The following is a 19,241-nucleotide window of genomic DNA, read 5'->3' as shown; positions in this document are numbered from 1 at the left end:
AAGAATAACCTACAGATTGTTTAAACACAGATTCCCAGGCCCCACTCTCAGACATGTTGACTCAATGGGTTTAAGTAGGGCCTGAAAATTTGTGATTTTTTTAAGTATATTTATTTATTCCAAGAGAGACAGAGAAAAAGACAGAGAGAGATACAGAGATTGAGCAACCCCAGCGGGGTCTTGACACTGTGATCTACCAGCTTTAGCCAGCCTGCATCATGGGCACACATATGTCAGCATACTCAGGGAAGCCTCTGGATATCACCCAGAAACCTTCTTTTATGGATCAGCCTTACAGAGTGTCACATTTTACAACTGTGCCATGGTCCAGCCCCAGAATTTTTGTTAACAAGCTCCCAAGAAAGGCTAGTGCTGCTGGTGAGACTGAGTAGCCAAGTCTATAAAATAAATTATTTCTTTTTAACTATAGATATTGATGCCATGCTACATAGCTTAGAAGCTAAGAGAACAGGCCTAAGAATCTTTGACTGGGACTGAAACTCCAACCCCACTATTTATCAGCTTGTGTGACCATAACCTATCTAAACTACAGTGTCCTCGTTCATAAAATGCAGGTACTAATAGGCTTGCTTTGAGGATAACCCCAACAAAACTAAAATGTTCATTTTGTATCCTCAGTACCTAACACAGTGCCTGGCACACAGGTGCTCATTCATTATTTCTTTTACCATTGTTAATTATAAATAAATGAATAACTAAATAAGATTATATTTGTATGTGCTTAGAACAAAGTCTGTCTTATGCTATGTGCTCAAGAAATGGTAGCTTTTTGGGACCAGCAGATGGCAGAATGGTTACGTCGCTGGACTCCCATGTAGTCGACCACAGTTCGAGTCACAGACCTGGTGGCTTAAACTCATGCTGGGTGCATGTGTGTGTGTGCCCAAAATCCTGAGCGGAGAATGGAGGAGATGGTGTGACCATCTCCCCAGGGGATGATTTTTTGCTTTCTGTCCTCTCTCTCTCTGTCTCAAAAAGAGAAAAGAGCTTTTTAAAAGTTGTCCATCCTACCATGATATGAATTTGCCTTCATTATTTTGTTACTCAATAAAGGGCTCGTTAACAAAAACTGTTGATTTAATGAAGGTGAACCCTCTGGCCAATTGAATCTATTTCTGCTAAACTTAAATCAGAGGCATTTATATCCTTTCCTGGCATGGTATTTTCATGTGGCTCATTCTATTATTCACTCAACAAGTATTCTCTAAGCATCAGCTGTATTTGAAGGAATACACTGTATTTTGAAGGGAAATGAGGATGAATAAGCCCTGGTGTTTGCCCCACAGAAACTGACAGCCTAGGAAGAGGCATCTTGATATGATATATAAACTACACACTAAGTAGTAACTAGAACAGAAGGCAAAGCCAGGCATGGTGGCATGTGCCTAGAGGCCCAGCTACTCAGGAGGCTGAGATGAGAGGATGGAGAGTTTGAGGCCAGCCTGGGCAAAAGAATACAACAGATGGCAAAGCGTGACACATACACTGAGACAGGTAAAATTCTCTAGGATTTCCAAGGCAAGAGAAAAAAGTCAGAGGAAGCCTTGTATGAGAGGTGGACTTTAATCTGAGCCTAATGTGGACATGCAAAAATAGAAAGAAAATGCATTCTAGGCAGAGGAGAGCAAGAATGTCCCCAAAAAAGAAACATGGGATATGCTCACAGATCAGTATATGGTACATTTTAGAAAGTTCTAGATGTGAGTTAAGGACAAAGCTGAAAAGGCCTTAGATGCCTAGGTAAAACATCTGGGACCAGTTCTGTGGCCTAGTGGGTAAGGCAGCTGAATTTTACATGTCCAACCCTGTGGTTTGAATCCTGGACCAGTAGCTTGAGAAACACTTGGGCAAGTGTGCATGTGTGTCCAAAATGCTGAAAGGTAGGAGAAATGGAGAACAGAATGCAGTATGCCCATCCCCCAGAGAGGAGTGCTTTCTTCTCTCCCTCTTTATATCTGTCTCTCACTGGTGCACACACACACCCTCTAGCACCAAAGGAAAAAACTATTTGGACTCTTCTATAGAAAAAATGAGAAGTAATGAAAAGTAGTGGGATGAGAGTGTAAATGGATGCTTAAAGAAGTTTCATCTGTTAACAGAAGGACAAAGGCTGGAAGGAGAAGCCAGAACTAGAAACAAATGCTGAGGTCACCTAGATAAGGGCAAAAAAGAGTTCTGGATATAAAAGTGGAGTGAAATCAGAGATGAAGAAGCAAAGTCAGAACAAAACTAAACAGAAGTGGGAAGAAAACAAATGAAGTACATTTTTGGGAGGTCAGAGAAAACACAACTTTAGGAGGTAAGACTTTAGGTGGTCAACTGTGTCTCAACTGTTACAGTGACGCCAAAACAGGCCTGTCCCATGAAAGGTGAATAGTCACAATTCTGTATTGACTATATCTCACTGTAGCAAAAAGAGGAAACCAAGAGTACAAATCAGTTGACAAGAATACAAATCAATTTCACTCATATATTCATTTAACAAACATTTTTTAAGTACCACTGATATATCAGGCACTATGTTAACTGTAGTGTTGACGAAAGTTCTTGTTCTATCAGAAGAGATAGGGTAGCCTCATTGAGAACACGACATTTAGGCTGCGTCTGCAGGACTGAGGGGTCATGGAAAGGAGTTTAAACTCTCCTTAAGAGCAAAGATAACAACTGAAGAGTTTAAACAGGGATGGAGGGCAGGGATAGTTTTCAAAACTGTCAAGCTAAGTTTTCAAACTTTAATTCAGCCAAGTCTCTGACACTTTTCTTGTATATAGGCCTGTCCACAGTTGTTCAGAATAAGGACTGTGAAGCCCTGCAATATTCTCACTTAACAGGAAAGGCAGGAGGCAACACCAGAAGGTTGCACTCAGCACCTCTGGGGTCCGGAAATCAGTCCCTACCATTCCCAGAGCACCCAGGTTAGGAAAATTTGGGCAGAGTTTGTGGGGTTTTGAACTATGCTTCAACAGGTCATCTGGAAGTTCATATCACTTGGCAAACATCTCAAAAGTGTCCACCAGGAAAATGTGGTAAACGAGTTTGATTTATCTTTTGAAATAGTAATGCAATGCAGAGTTATCACTATATATAAAGATCCAAGTTTTGGGACCAGCAGTTAGCGTAATGGCTATGTCGCTGGACTTCCACGTAGTCGACCATGGTTCGAGTCCCGGACCCGGTGGCTTAAACTCACGCCAGGCGCGTGTGCGTGCGTGCCCAAGATCCCGAGAGGAGAATGGAGGAGAAGGGATTGTGGCGTGGCCATCCCCCCTGGGGGGTGATTTCCTGCTTTCTATCTCTCTGTCTCTCTCTGTCTGTCTGGCGAGCGCACACGCCCTATAGCAAAAAACCTCTAAAAAAAAAAAAAAAGATCCAAGTTTTCATAAAACAAGTGAAATGGTCTGTCATGAAATATCAACAATTAATTTGACCTGGCTGACATGACAATTATTTGCTCACAAAGCCCAGTTTCAAAGATTTATGACTCTAACTGAGCATAATTAAAACAAACCAAAACAGGAAGACGAGCCTTGGAGGTTTAGGAAGGAAAATTTCTTTTGATTTAGATTTTAAACAGCAATTGACTCTGACAACCTCATCTCTTTGAAAGTGGAAATATACCCAGGGATGAGATGATGTGAGATTGACAGATGCATTCTGATGAAAGGGCTAAGGGTTTCCAAGGAAAAGGATTAGCAAAAACATGTGGAAAATAGTCACCCAGAAAGAGAGATGCCGGAACTTTTGCAGTTTCAAAGGACAGTTGTGATGGAGAGGCATGCAGAAAGATGATGATGATGTAAAGCTAGAGATGAGTGCAGGTGATTAACTAGTCACCCTGCAGGGCAGTGGGGAGTAGTAGTCGGTGTATTTGTTTTGCCATGCAACAGTCTTGACAGTGATACAGAAAAATCATGTTCCATGCTTGAAATCATCACACCAACAATGGATGCATACAGTGAGCCCACTGTCCAGGGTCTTCCAGAATGCTCTCTACATCACCACTCTTGTCTTATGTGAAGAAAGTGTTCAAAAATGGCTGGCAGGTCTGAGCACACGAACGCCACTTTTAGCTCCCCTGTTCACCCACAGAAGGTCCTGTGCTTGGAGAAATCCACATCAGGGCCCACACAAGAGACTGTTTAGCAGGCCAAGCTGATTGGCTCCTGGGGAGTTTAGCCAGAGCTGTTTGAAGCTAAAGGGAACACAATCCCCAGGTAGCCACTGCCATGATAGGTTTTAGCTTCCCCCACAAACCTGAAGTACTGGCCCTCAACGTTTTTGTCTCCACAACACACACCTAGCAATGATCATTTACACCACACAGACTTGTGGGCACCTAGAGTATGGGCAATCGTCTACACAGGCTGTATTGAATTCCTCCCTTTTCTCACTCACGGAGAAATGAATATCTGAAAGAAAAAAAGGCCAAATTAATTATGAAAGGGATACCTTTGAATGAACTCTACTTTTCCTTTTTAAGTATTTGCAAACTTCAGCATATTACTATTAATCTCTGGGACCTCCAAGATCACAAGGCTAAGAGCCTTATACAAGAGCAGGCTGAAATTTTTTAAAGAATTATTTATTTAATTTTATTTATTTTTTTTTAAATTTGGTATAGGTCATGTGCACCCACCAGAGAGAGAGAAAGAGAGAAAAAGTGAGAAAGTAAGCCACCTGGTCCAGGATGAAAACTGTGGTGGTTCAGGTAGGAGTCCAGTGCCATAAACACATGCCACCTGGTGGTCCTAAGTAGGCCGAACTTCAACCCTTCAGCCTCAGTCACTGAGCATTTACATCCTTACCAAGCTGTCTGTCAGTAAATTTTTCATTATTCCAGGACAAGAGAGAGAGGGTACTTTAAGTCAGAGGATGAAGAAAGAGTCCACCAAGTGAGGGTGAAATTGCAAAGAAAAGGTGGTTACCAAACACATGTCAACAATTTCACAATTTTGCCATGAACTAGCATATCCTTTTTCTGTGTTCCCAACAATTCTCCCCTTTTCACCTTCTAACCCTGCACATCATGCACATAGATTGGTCCAAATGTCTGTGTACACAACTATGAATGTTTATACATGAAATGCAAACTCTACTAAGGAAACTGTCCTCCACAGGGAGCTAAAAGAAAATGTACACCTGAAGAAGATAGACAACAGAGCTTTCCAGGGGGCCACAGGACCTAGCATTTTGTGAGTATCATGGCGCTGCCCCATCCCCACCTGGTACACACCAACAGTCTGCTAAGCAAATTCAGCTACCTCACCCCCAGCCTGCTTCGTGGGGCACCAGTCTCTGCATCTGAAAAGGCCGCTGTTGAAAAGACCAAATGTGGTAGGGCTGCCTTAACAAAGTATCACAAACTGGGTAACTTCAAAGAAATACATTGTCTTACAGTTCTAGAGGTTAGAAGTCCAAAATCAAGGTGTGAGCAGGTCCATTTCTTCTGAAGGCATTGAAGGCTCTGTTTTGGTCTCTCTCCTAGTAACTCTTTCTGGTGTGGTAGCATAACTCCAATCTTCACATAGCATTCTCTCTGTGTGTCTACCTCCGAAATTTCCCCTTTTATACAGATATTAGTCATGTTGAGTTAGGACCCACCTAAATTACCTCATTTCAACCCGATTACCTCTGAAATGAGTGTATCTCCAAATAAAGTCATCTTCTGAGGCGCTAGGGTTCAGGACTTCCACATATGAATCTGGGGTTGGTACAACACAACCAGACATGGAGGTGGTCTCATGCTAGCAGAGTGGAGTAACTACCACCTGGGATCCTCTTATGAGAACCCAAGACCAGATCACTAACTTGCCCCTGGCTCTTGGCTGCACACAGCTAAACTGCTGTGTCTTACACTCTCTCAGGGGAGCTAGGCTCCCTCAGTTAATGAGGAGTTTGCATAAGGACATAAGGGAAAAAAATAGAAACAGGGAACAGAATTAGTAGAGTCCCCTGATGAAGCAGTGCAAAGCTCAGAACATCCTACAGAGAACAGCAGCTATAGTCAGGCTTCAGGGAGAAAGATAACAGGGTTTCAGGCACTATGCAGCTCTCACACAGGCAATCGCATCGCCCCACCCTGCACAAAGGTGGTAGTCCATTACTCCATGCTCTACTATACTATTTCTCACTTATTCAACAAACATTGATTGAACATGTCTTGTTCACCAGGTTACAAAGACAATGGTATAGTTAGGCCAGCCAGTGCCAAGCTGGATCCCACATGGCCAATCATGAGGTCCAAGTCCTGGACCTAACAGCTTGAAAAACACTCTGGGAGCATGTGCTTACATGCCAAAAATCCTGAAAGAAGGGAGCGATAGAGGAGAAAGGATTGCAGCATGACCGTTCTCCATGAGAACTGCTCTCTCACATTCCCTCTTTCTGTCTCTCCACCAAGCACATGTGCCCTCTGGCAAATTAAAAGAGAGAGAAAGATTATAGTCAAGGAATGAAGAAAACAATAAACTGGCAAAGCAACAGTCATGTCACTTTAAAGTGAAAAAGTATGCTAGAAGGCATGATTTCCAGTTCATTTGTTTATTCATTTATTTATTTATTCAATCACTTTTTATGAACCCATACTATGTGGTAGGTGCTGGATTAGGCATCAGAAAAACAACAGAGAAAAGATAAGACAAACATCTCTGCCTTTACAGAATGGGGAAGACAGACATAAATCAACTAGTAAATAAAACATGTAGTAGGCCAAATAGTGTTAGTTGGGAAGGAGAAAAATCCAGCTAGTTGGGAGGAAAGGAGTTCTACAGAAAAGTGTCATTTGAGTAAATACCTGCAGTAAATTAGAGAGCAAATTTTGTCAACATCTGCAGAAAAAGCGTTCCAGGAGAGGAAAGAGCAAAAGCAAAGTCCCTGAGGCAGGATCTTTCCATGTATACTTGAAGAACAGTAAGGTAGCCAGAATGGCAGAGTAAGCAAAGAGGAACGTCATCAAACATAAAGACAGACAGGTGGCAGAAAGCCAGGTCATGGGGGACCTTATGGCACTATAAGGACTTTGCCTTTTCTCTGAGTGAGAGGGGGAAGCTTTACAGTTTTGGTCAGAGAAGAACATGAATGGTCCCAGTTATTCTTATTTCCTAGTTCCTGCCAGTATCAACTCATGACTCTTGTCAACTTCCTATCTTCCCCCATTATAAACTCCAAACTCTATTTCCTGTCTACCTCTTAACCTGCAACCAACTCTTAATTCTGTCTATTCCTATTCCCCCCACCTTTAAGCCCTGACTATGTCTAGTTCCTATCACAGTAAACTACTGACTTAATCCATTTCCTATCTCCTGCCACTACCAATGGGATTCTGTCTACCTTTTAAATCCTCCCAACATCAACCTCTGTCTACTTCCTAACTACTGCCACTAAAATTCTTACTTCCTAATTTCTGCCACCATCAATCCTAAAGTTCTCTACTATCCACTTGATTTACTTATGGCTTTCACTATCTTGTGGCTCCTGCCCACTGCTTTCTTGCTGTCTCTGTAGATTCTGGCCACTTTACCTTAGGGGTATCTTACAATATGTCGTGTATCCAAAGTACACCACACTCAGAATTTTATAGGTTGGCTATTCTTCAGTCTAGCATACCTGTAGGCAGGGCACTTGCAAAGCTGGCACACATTCAGTCACTAGACTAAAAAGAGCTACCTCTGGCTCAGTCATGGAACATGACTGAGTTAGTGTGGTCACAAGACCCCACCTGCCACGTAATAGTGACTGCTTGAAGAGCTGCTTGGTCAGGTGCTTAGAAATGACTGTGGGCATTGAGGTACTTACATTGTCATAACCAGAACAGTGGGACCAGACCTAAGTTTCTTCCTACTCAAGCACTTGTTCTCATCTCATCCTTAGAATCTGAATAGTGTCTAGTAGCATTTTTGCCATCAATAATCCAAAAACAACCCCCCCCCCAACCCCTGGTCTATCACTGAAACTGAAAATCCACTCAGATATTCACTCCTTTGTAATGAGGCCTTGTCATTTCAAAGATCCTAATTTTAAATGTAACCACTGGGAAAACACACACACACACACACACACACACACACACACACACACAAAATCACAAGGTTTGCAAAGAGTTCAATGCTCAATCCCAAAAATATCTGAGGTAATAACTCTGTAAGGCAGGATGAGAACACTGGTTATTTAAATTAACAAGGACATAAGAATAGCTAAGCCTGAAGCCCTTATTCCACCAAGGCTTATACCGTCATCACTCCATGTTGTCAAGTTCATCCTCCATTAATCAACCGTTGATTTCCTCCCATGCGCTGGACACTAAGTATTACAGCAGACTGCTAAGAGAGGCTGTGCTGTTAGGAAAGTCACGGAGCAGCAGCAGCAGCACTTACAAAATGATCAGTAAGGGGGACAGCAGATGGCATGGAGGTTAAGGCAGCTAGATCTCACATCCCTACAAGGTTCTAGTCCTGTAGGCGTGTGCATGCATGCCCAAAGTCCCAAGAAGAGAATGGAGGAGAAGGGACTACAGTGTGGCTATCTGGAGATTTCTTACTTTCCATCTCTGTCTCCTGCAAGTGCACATGCCCTATAATAAAAAAGAAAAGAGTATTTTCAAATCCTGACTCTTCTTCCTTTTGACACTGAATATGCTTAGAATTTTCTTTGACACAGCCTCAAGTCTAGTAAAACCAAGCCATGCAGGACCATGTTTACAAAGCCTGAACTTTTCACACAGTTTTGCTGGCATGGCCAAGTGTTTGCTTGTTTTGAACAGATAAATCCAGTTGGCCATTAAAGAATGTGCATTCTGCTTCCTAGGTAGATGATGGCTAATGCCACATAGTGGCGCTTAATAGAGTAACCAGCCTATACTTCATGAAAACCTCTCCTGCAGAGCTTGATCAATCAAAGACTGAGGCATCTGAAGCCTGAATACATCCCCGTGGGGTAGAGCACAAAAGCTGATGTCACTGCATGGGCCTGCTGTCTCATAAAGCAAGTAGTTATTTCACTTCTGCTAAGTGAAGAGAGGTACAGGAGGAGAAGGGGGAGAAAAGACTCCCAAGAGAGGAGAAAGAAATGCTAATAAGTGTATGCCAGGTACAAGGAATTATACTCAATTCTGAAAAGAATATGTGACGCAAATGAAAGAAAAACACAGAACAGATTTCTTGAATTCGGATCTTAATGAGAGAAAGTGAAATGGAGAATTAGGGAGAGAACAAGACAGAGAAAAAATTCCTCAGAACCTAGAATGACACTACTGTTGAGAAGAGGTTTCATTCTCTGAATAAAATGTGTAAACTAACTAAATAAAAACCCTTTCTTTCCTTTACTGTTCAGGGATATTTCTTCCACCAAACTGCAGGCCCTGCCAAACTATGGGCTGGAGTCCATTCAGACGCTAATTGCCACATCCTCTTATTCTCTAAAAAAATTACCATCAAGAGAAAAATTTACCAATCTCCTGGATGCTACACTGACTTATCCCAGTCACTGCTGTGCTTTTAGAAACTTGCCAATATAAAAGAGTAAGTTTAAAAAAAAAAAAAAAAGTAAAGTCTGTCAAGCTGTGGTAGAAACTCAGGTTTCAAAATAGTCAACTGGTCGACAGCTCCCTCCCCCTCATTCCCTGCCTTTTGGCCAACTCCATAGCCATGGGGTCATTTTCAGATAGACAAGAAGAAAATGAACTGTCCTGTTCCCTTGTGAAAACAACTGCCAAACATTTCATTCACTCTGCAGCTACAAGACCTGGGTAGCCAATTCTGTACTAACTGAATTACAGCCTATTTTAGCAATTGCACAATGGAGTACAAAACTGGCACCTCAAAGATCATTTAATTCTAATTCTTATCAGAACCATCATTTTTAAAGAAATGGGGAAAGCAGGCTCAAGAGGGTAAACGGTATCTACTACCTTAATTTTTCATTAAAAAATGAACACAAAATACTATGGAAGGTTTGTTGTTTTTTGTTTTTTGGGGTTTTTCTTTTATAAAAAAATAACTACCTCTCCCCTCATAGGATATTTTTCACTTCAGAATAGAACCCAGCTCCCTATGGATTAGTTTAACATGGGAACAAAAAGGGCAGAAACACCTGGCTGGTTTGTGTCCAGTGGAGGGCATCTTACTGATGCACTTTAATCCAAAATGGGTGGCAGAGAGGCAGGATTTTATTCTTTACTTGAAGCACTGTTTTCCAGCTCATGCCACATATGTAACTAATATACAACAGAGCTTTATTTACCTTCTTATGTGATATACTCTGATAGTCTCTTGTCTATTTAATGCTATTTTGTTTCAAGTTTGTCTTTAATGTTAGTCTTGATGCATTCTATTGTTTTCATGACTCTTGGATGTGCCACAACTGTTGGAAAATCACTGCCCTAAAGGGTTGTTATTATCACAGCCTAAGAAGATATTCTCAATCAGCTATTTATTGGGCGGTCAAGAGAGTCATCATGCATTTTTACATAGAGAAACATAGAAAAATAGGTCACGACTTTCCAGACCACCTAATAGATGAGGCACTGAAAGACTGACATGAGACTACTGCTATCTTTGAAATCAACCAACATATATTATTTGTACTTTGCTAAGTTGACTTGGTTCTGCTTGAAGCTTTTGGAGTAGCTGAAAAGACAAAACACTCTGTGTTCAGAGAATTATGTGCCATGAAGTGAGTTCCAAAGAACATTAATTAAGCATTTACTATATTCAAATATTATATAAAAGTCCAAAGATACAGAAGTAAGAGCTCATCCCAACCCTCACAGTCACAGATAGCCCTGAAGGGGTAATCCACAAAAGAACCATGATTTCAGTCCAAGACAGGAAGTCTACAGAGCTGAGAATAGAACAGAGTATTTGGGGCATACAAAGGAAGAGTTTTTAAATGGTGGCAGGGCTTCCTGAGAAATCTGAGTTTTGCAGAGCCTTGAAGAATCACTAGGAGTTCCCTAGACAGGTGGGGGAAAAGCATCCTCAATAAAGGTGGAGGCTCTCACAGCCTAATCTACTTTCTCCTGTTTATTTATTTTGTTCCTCCTTAGGTTTCATCCATAGGTAAGTACCCCCTTTGGTAAGTATAGGCCTTTTAAAATTTTCTTGGTATTCCCCCCCTTTTCCATAGGCTGACATTCTTAACAGGAAAGCTGGATGAGTGGGGAGCATTCACATATGTATATGTACACAAGAAAAAGGCTCAAACTTCACCTAAGACTAGGTACAGAATCTTCAAAGCCTTACAGAACAGATTTCCAGTTACAATTCAAAGCCATGATTTCCAAATAGCAATTGTTAATCAAGGCTGATGTGGAAAGGAGAGTCGTAAGGAGCAAACCTTAATATATTATAAAGATACCTTTTAATAAGCATTGAAAAATCCATGATACAAAAATGATAATTTTTTTTTAATCTCTAGAGCCCACACACAACACTTAGCATTCAGAAGCATTTTATCTAAGCTGGAAGCTTTCTAATGACAATTCAGAAGCCTTTACTTTCTCCTCAGGAAGCATTTCATTTAGGACAATGGTGCAGAACACGATGCTGGTGTAATAGGTAAAGAATCTGGATGAACAAAGCATAAATAGACACAAAAGGGTTTAAAGATTAAGCTCAACTGCTTTGTGTTTTTTTTTACCTCTTCTCTTTCAGACAGAATTTTTCATTTTCCATTTTTGAAAACTTTTCCAAACAATGTGAAAGCACAGTAAGAAAACCAAATAATGAAACACTGTAAGTATATGCATGTAAAAAAAACTCCGGAAGTCATATCATGTCCTGTGTGCACCTTATTCTTATCAATGCCGATGATTTTGTTAAAGGAAAAAAAAAAAAAAAAGAAATAGCTTTGGGTATGTGTGTGTGTTACAGGGTAGGGGTGGGGATGTTTGCAAAATATTTATTTGTTTAAAAATTGAAATCTTTTCTTTGCAAGTGGCATCTAATAAAGTATCTCTTTCAACTGTTAAAACAAATGAAAGCCTCTCTGTGACCAGCTCTGTAGCCTAGTACTTAAGGGAGCTAGATCCCACATGGCCAACCACAGTTCAAATCCTTGCCCCAGCAGTTTGAAAAACGTGTGTGTGTGCATGCGTGCACCCCGAATTTCTACAACATGGAGAAATGGAGAAATGGGGGTCATGCATAATCCAACCACATTGGGGGGAGGAGCGGTGCTTCCTCCTCCTTTCTCTCTAGAGAGTGCAAATGCCCTTTGGGGGCAGGGGGACTTTAAAAAGTTTAAAATGTACCTAAATATCCATTGCACCGTCATACTAAATTCTCTTCAGTGATGCACTTACAGATATGTTGACGGCACTAAAGACTTGTATAAACAGTTTCACTTGCAGGAATTTTCACCTGTCATATGGTCAGCATTGTATGAAGATTAACTGATGGCAGACACAGAAGTAGCCATTTCTCTTCCAAGAGCCTTTGGCCATCTTGACTACTATGCTCTTGGAGAGTTGTTAAAGAATATGACCATACCTAGGGTAGATAAGTTTTATTCTCTGTCTCCTTATCCTTTTCTTTCATTTAAGTCTGAAACCAAATACTTCCAGTGTTACTTTCTTCATATTTTTATGATAAATCCCCTACCTCGCATTTCCCATCAGACATCCATCCCTGAGTCCTTGGAGTTTAGAGCTAGCCACTAAACATTACCTGCTCTCCCCAAAATAGCATGGTATCCTCACCATGTTAGGAAAATGGCTGGCCCCATTTTCTTCCTAAAATTCCCATCTTTCTCCTTTCTTTCTTAAATGACTTTAGAGGCAGTAGTACGGCATCTCCTTCCTCCAATTCAATTACGAAGCCCATGTAAGTCCATTCGTATTCCCACATTCCCTGTTACAGCCTCCAGTACTAAAGACAGCTTCATGCTGTGCTTTGTCAATAAGTGTGCTGCTACCCTCAGGAACCATCCCAGGATACAAATATAAGTAACAGCAGGTGACTATTTGGTCTAAAGACAAATCTCCAAGGAGAGAAATTGTTAGACATGTGCTCAGTGGGGGGGGGAGGGGGGATTGTTAAGAAAAGGGCAAAAAAGCAGGAGTGAGGTATTTGACCTCTTATTGATACAAATTTATTCTGAAATCATAGAACTTTTAGAAGTTTTAGGTCCATGCCTCTAGCAGCTAACATAATTTTGATAAGGAAAAAGGAGTAATGGAAGTCAGCAATAGTTAGAAAGTTTTCATCTGACTTAATAGATATTTAATATGAATCATTTAGAGAACTTTATTAAAATGTGGGTTCTTGGGCTCTGTCCCCAAATACTTTGATTCAGGTTTAGGGTAAAGGCAAAAGCTACAGTTTTGACAAATACCCTGGTAATTCTGATAGAGGTGGCCCAAGAAGGATCACACTTCAAACAATAGTGACAGATACTGAAGTAGAGGAAAAATGTCTGAACTGTGGATATGAAGGCTTCACTGCTGCCACTGTTCCCCAGACCGCCTTCACTTACCCCCTTCAATCTTGGTTTCTTTACCAACAAAATGAGGGGGTTCAATGAGATGGTCTTTAAAGACCTTTCTAATGCTAAGAAATTGAATATTGGGCCAGCAGGTGGCATGGTGGTTGAAATGATAGATTCCCACATGGCCAACTATGGCTCAAGTCCCAGACCTGGTGGCTTGAAAATCACAACAAATACATTTTTTAAAGAAATTAAATATCTATATTAACAGTTAACTTTAACTGTCTTTTCTCTTTAAAGATTAACTAACTAGGCTATTATACTGATGTGTTGTGAGATAAATACGAATAAATGTGCTGCTTGTAATGATACTAAATACCAAAACAGATGAGGCTCCTGTGTGGTCTTCTCTACATAGTAGCAGGGCTTCTCATTTCCAAATTGGTCTCTACAATATTCTAACATTTTTTAAATCCCAGGTCCCAGATTTCATTTTTTAAAAACTGTCTTCTTCCCCTTCAGTATTGTATTCCTCAAATATATTATTTCATCCACTCACTAAATTAGGTACACACTTTTGAATGCACAGTATGATTAGTTTTGAGACTATAGAAAAATACTTTTAGTGTGTGAGGAACCCTAAGGTGAAACACTTATTTGTAATGGCCTTGACAAAAAGTATGCCTGTTTCTGCAGTTCCTTTGATTATATTAACAGAGTGTGAGCAAAGAGAAAGTTTGTTGAGTGGATACGCATCACGTTATATACATTCACTGTCCCTATATCCTCTCAATTCCTTTTAGAGCCATGATTGTCCTGGTTTAGATTTATTCACTCCATAAACATTTGCTAAATGAACACTCTTCTCAAGTCAAAACAGTGCTAGGCATTGGGATTTCAAAAACAAAACCAAAGACTATTAAGGGAGACAGACATGAATCATCAATTGCAATATGTACGAGGTGCAGACTGACAGAATGATAAATTCTTTGGGAAGTAAAATCAAGAAAGGCTTCATAGAAGAGGCTATGCAGCAGAAACAGCACACACAAAAGCAAGGAAGTAAAAGAATAGAAAGTCTGGGGCCAGCAAGTGGTGTGGTGGTTAAGGCACTGGACATGCACATGGCTGACTGAGGTTTGAGTCTCAGACCTGGTAGCTTGCTTTCTCACTCTCTCACTTAACACACTCTCTCTCTCTCTCTCTCTCTCTCTCTCTCTGGTGAATGTGTGTGTCTATAGCAAATTAAAGACAAAAAAATAAATACAATTAAATCATTCTTTTTTTTTTATTTTAAGAGAGATGTTTGCTATAGGGCATGTGCATTTGCCAGAGAGGCAGAAAGTGAGAAATCACCCCCCCTCCCAGGGGATTACCAAACTACAATCCCTTCTCCATTCTCCTCTCAGGATCTTTGGCATGCACACACATGTATCCGGTGTGAGGTTTAAGCCACTGGACCCAGGACTCGAACCATGGTCAACTACATGGGAGTCCAGCAACGTAACCATTACACCATCTGCTGGTCCCAAAATTAAATAATTCTTTAAAAGGAAAAAAAGAGTAAGTTTTCAGAAAGCTACAAGTTATTTCATATGGGCAAAGGGAAGGTTGAACAGGGGATCTACAAGAGATAATTATAAGAATCCCTAATACTTGTATTAGAAACTATCCTAAGCATTCTACATATATTAATGCATTTCCTTTTTAGCACTACCCTAACAAGGAAGGAATGACTGTCATCCCTGTTTGGCAAATGAACAACTTTAGGCACAGGAATGTTAGTTAATTCTCCCAGGTTCATGCAGCCAGCTGTGCTAGCCCCCTGGCAGTCTCACTCCAGAGCCCAAGCACTGAACTGTGTAGCACTACCACTTCTTAGGGATGACACTGGAGATGCAGGCAGAACCTAGAATAGGAGAGCCTTGAGGTCATCACAAAGAGCCCGAATTTTGTTCCTTAGTCAATGAGACCCTGAAAAAGATCTGAACTGGGTAAGTGAAATTAATTATTTCCAGGAGGAACACACAGGATGGACTGGGGAAAGGGATACAGTTAGAAAAAGATGTGAGGGGACCAGCAGTTAGTGTAATGGCTATGTCGCTGGACTCCCATGTAGTGGACTGCGGTTCACATCCCGGACCTGGTGGCTTAAAACTCACGCCGGGCGTGTGTGCGTGCGTGCCCAAGATCCTGAGAGGAGAATGGAGAAGGGATTGCGGCGTGGCCATCCCCCCTGGGGGGTGATTTCTTGCTTTCTCTGTCTCTGTCTGTCTGGTGAGCGCACACACCCTATCGCAAAAACCTCTCCAAAAAAAAAAAAAAAAAGATAAAGAAAAAGGATGTGAGGAAAAGAACTAGTGTAACTGTCCTACGGGAAATGAGGTGAAGCAGCAGTGGGGCTGAAAGGGGGTAACAGAGAAGGGGCTGTTCCTTCACTAGGGACAGAGTCCCTCTTCAACCTACCCTCTGTCTTTGACTTATACCCCTAAAGAGTATGTATTTTCACTATTTCTTCTTCACAGAGTCCATGATTATATTCTTCCTCTGCTCCTAGGTTTCTAGTAATTATACTTGCTTTCTACCTCTCAGTTGAGCTATTTGATTAAGCAGGGTTAAGTGCAAACAAGTCCACCAGTAGTTGATTTTCAACAGTCTGAGCCTTCTGATTCCATTTGTATTCTACTATAGCCAAACAGCTTGGTAGCAGTTTGGCTGGCAACTAAATGAGATAAATAGCTAAGAAAAATACTAAAAAAATGATTCTCTTAGATTTAGCAGGTATGTATTGTATCTCTAAGTTTGTTTTACAAAGAAAAAATATCTTCCAGAAACGGTTTCATTAAGTCTTTTCATCCATGTGTTTAAATACTTAGGGAGATTCTAAACAGGTGTTCATTCCCTTCTTAAGAAACTCCTCTGGGGACCAGTAGGTGGCATGGTGGTTAAGGCACTGGACACTCCCACATGGACGACCATGATTTGAGTCCCAGACCTGGGGGCTTGCTTTCTCACGTTCCCTCTCTATTTCTCTCTGTCTCTCTCTCTGGTCAAATTAAAATAAACGAATGAATAAATAAAATTAAATAATTATTTAAAAAAAGAAAAACTCCTGTCAGGGCCTACAGGTGGCGTGGTAGTCAAGGGTGCTGGACTCCCATCAGCCGACCGCAGTTCAAGTCCCAGACCTAGCAGCTTGCTTTCTCTCTTACTTTCTCTCTCTCTCCCTCCCTCCTTCTTCCCTCCCCAATCAAATTAAATAAATTTTATTTATAAAATAATTCTTAAAAAAAACTATCAAGTCAGAGTTCTCATATAATTTAACAAATAAATGTAAGGCTGAAGCTAAAGTGTCTTTGTTTCCTTTTGATTTGTAAGACTTTAAAAAACACACTAAGGATGATTCTTGAATTGGTTAATGTGCAGAAGCATAGAAAATCTTGGGTTTACATCAAGCCAATATTCTTCTTACAGTTATTCTGACATCTTTGCCGAGAGTGAACTGAGTGGCTGGGACTATGATTATGGTTTCTGCTCACCCAAGATACTCCGATGTGCACCTGAACCAGATGCTTTTAATCCCTGTGAAGATATTATGGGATATGACTTCCTTAGGGTCCTGATTTGGCTGATTAACATCCTAGCCATCATGGGAAACATGACAGTTCTCTTTGTTCTCCTGACCAGTCGTTATAAACTGACAGTCCCCCGTTTTCTCATGTGCAATCTCTCCTTTGCAGACTTTTGCATGGGGCTCTACCTGCTGCTCATTGCCTCAGTTGATTCTCAAACCCAAGGCCAATACTATAACCATGCCATAGACTGGCAGACAGGGAGTGGGTGTGGTGCTGCTGGCTTTTTCACCGTATTTTCAAGTGAACTTTCTGTCTACACCCTCACAGTCATCACGCTGGAAAGATGGCACACCATCACTTACGCTGTTCAGCTGGATCAAAAGCTGCGACTGAGACATGCCATTCCGATTATGCTTGGAGGCTGGCTTTTTTCTACTCTAATTGCTATTTTACCCCTTGTGGGTGTGAGCAATTACATGAAGGTCAGCATCTGCCTCCCCATGGATGTGGAAACCACTCTCTCACAAGTCTACATATTAACCATCCTAATATTCAATGTAGTGGCCTTCATCATCATTTGTGCTTGCTACATTAAAATTTACTTTGCAGTTCAAAATCCAGAGCTGATGGCTACCAACAAAGACACAAAAATTGCTAAGAAAATGGCAATCCTCATCTTCACGGATTTCACCTGCATGGCACCTATCTCCTTTTTTGCCATCTCAGCTGCCTTCAAAGTGCCCCTTATCACAGTAACCAACTCTAAAGTTTTACTGGTTCTATTTTATCCTATCAATTCTTGTGCCAATCCATTTCTGTATGCAATTTTCACTAAGGCATTCCGAAGGGACTTCTTTCAATTGCTGAGCAAATTTGGCTGCTGTAAACATCGGGCTGAACTTTATAGAAGGAAGGATTTTTTGGCTTATACCACCAACTGCAAAAATGGATCAAATAAGACTTCTCGGTTCACCTTAAAGTTGTCCACATTGCACTGTCAAGATACAGTCCTAGATAAGACTTGCCATAAACAGTTTTAATTTCTCTATCAGTAATCATATTCTTGAATTATATCTATTTAAAAAATTACCTCTACCAGTAACTTTTATATAAAGGACTGATTTTAGGAAATTATTTTATCTTAGGTAAAATAGGCAAGAAACCTCTACCTAGTTCAATGTATGGTCCATGACTATTACAAACCTGAAAACTATTTGTCATTGATATATGATCACAAAATACAGAAGCTGAGTGTGTTTATAATTTTATAGCAGTTTTGATAGTTCTGTCTATTGAATCTACTCTTAAGAAAAACTGAGGTATTATTTTGCATGTCCTTAATTTTTTCATTTGATTGTAGTGAATTTAATTGAATTCTATAAAAATATTAGTTTAAAACATATTGGGAATTTAAAATAAGTGATACTTTTCCTCAGTTTTGGACAGTACAACCTGGTAGCCACTCACCACATGTGGTTAAATTAAGATTAAATATTATAAAAAATGTAGGGCACAGCTATGGTGGCACAGACAGCAGGGCACTGTCATGTGACACTGGAGCTTCCTAAAACCTGTGCAACCATGGCTGGGCAGTATATTTGAAAAGGCCAGGGGTTTGGCTCTTGGATAGACCTGAACATACTGGACACACGCATGATCCTGGCTGCCTGGAAGACTGAGAAGATCACAGCGTGGCAAGACTCTGTCATGGAAGGAGAGCCTCTCTCATGAAAAAATTAAACTTTAAAAAATAATGAAAAATGTATTTTCTCAGTTTTTTGTTTTGTTCTGGAGAGGTTTTTGCTATAGGGCATGTGCGCTCGCCAGAGAGAGACAGAGAGATAGAAAGCGAGAAATCACCCCCCAGGGGGGATGGCCATGCCACAATCCCTTCTCCTCCATTCTCCTCTCGGGATCTTGGGCACGCATGCACATGCACCCGGTGTGAGTTTTAAGCCACTGGGTTTGGGATGCGAACCGCGGTCAACTACGTGGGAGTCCAACAACATAGCCATTACGCTAACTGCTAGTCCTGTTTCTCAGTTTTAATAGCCACATATGACCAGTGGTTACCCTACTGGATAGCACAGACTATTTTCATTATCATGGAGAGATCTACCTATTGGCTATGAGATAACACTGTTCTAGAGACCTTATCTCCTATGTAGATTCTACTTACTTAAATTTAATGGATGGCAAATATCGAAAGGCATATTTCAGAGC

General features: G+C 40.8%; 1 protein-coding gene across 3 annotated transcripts in view; it reads left to right on the top strand.

The window, feature by feature from the left end:
• The window catches only part of LHCGR (luteinizing hormone/choriogonadotropin receptor), a 67,872-nt gene extending 49,101 nt beyond the window's left edge, over positions 1–18,771 (top strand). For 2 of the 3 annotated variants that reach the window (XM_027775964.1, XM_014591815.1), the window contains 3 exons: positions 5,139–5,213; positions 11,670–11,750; positions 16,918–18,771. In XM_027775964.1, coding sequence (XP_027631765.1) covers positions 5,139–5,213; positions 11,670–11,750; positions 16,918–18,058 — 1,297 coding nt within the window. In that variant the 3' untranslated portion in view covers positions 18,059–18,771. The remainder of the gene's footprint in view (positions 1–5,138; positions 5,214–11,669; positions 11,751–16,917) is intronic. The other variant, XM_027775965.1, reaches the window with a different exon arrangement.
• Positions 18,772–19,241: the final 470 nt, after the last annotated feature.

Source organism: Tupaia chinensis, unplaced genomic scaffold (assembly GCF_000334495.1).
Source record: "Tupaia chinensis unplaced genomic scaffold, TupChi_1.0 Scaffold000622_1, whole genome shotgun sequence".
Taxonomy (NCBI): Eukaryota; Metazoa; Chordata; class Mammalia; order Scandentia; family Tupaiidae; genus Tupaia; species Tupaia belangeri.
Note: the sequence above shows the minus strand (reverse complement) of the source record. Positions and strands in the feature narration are given on the sequence as shown.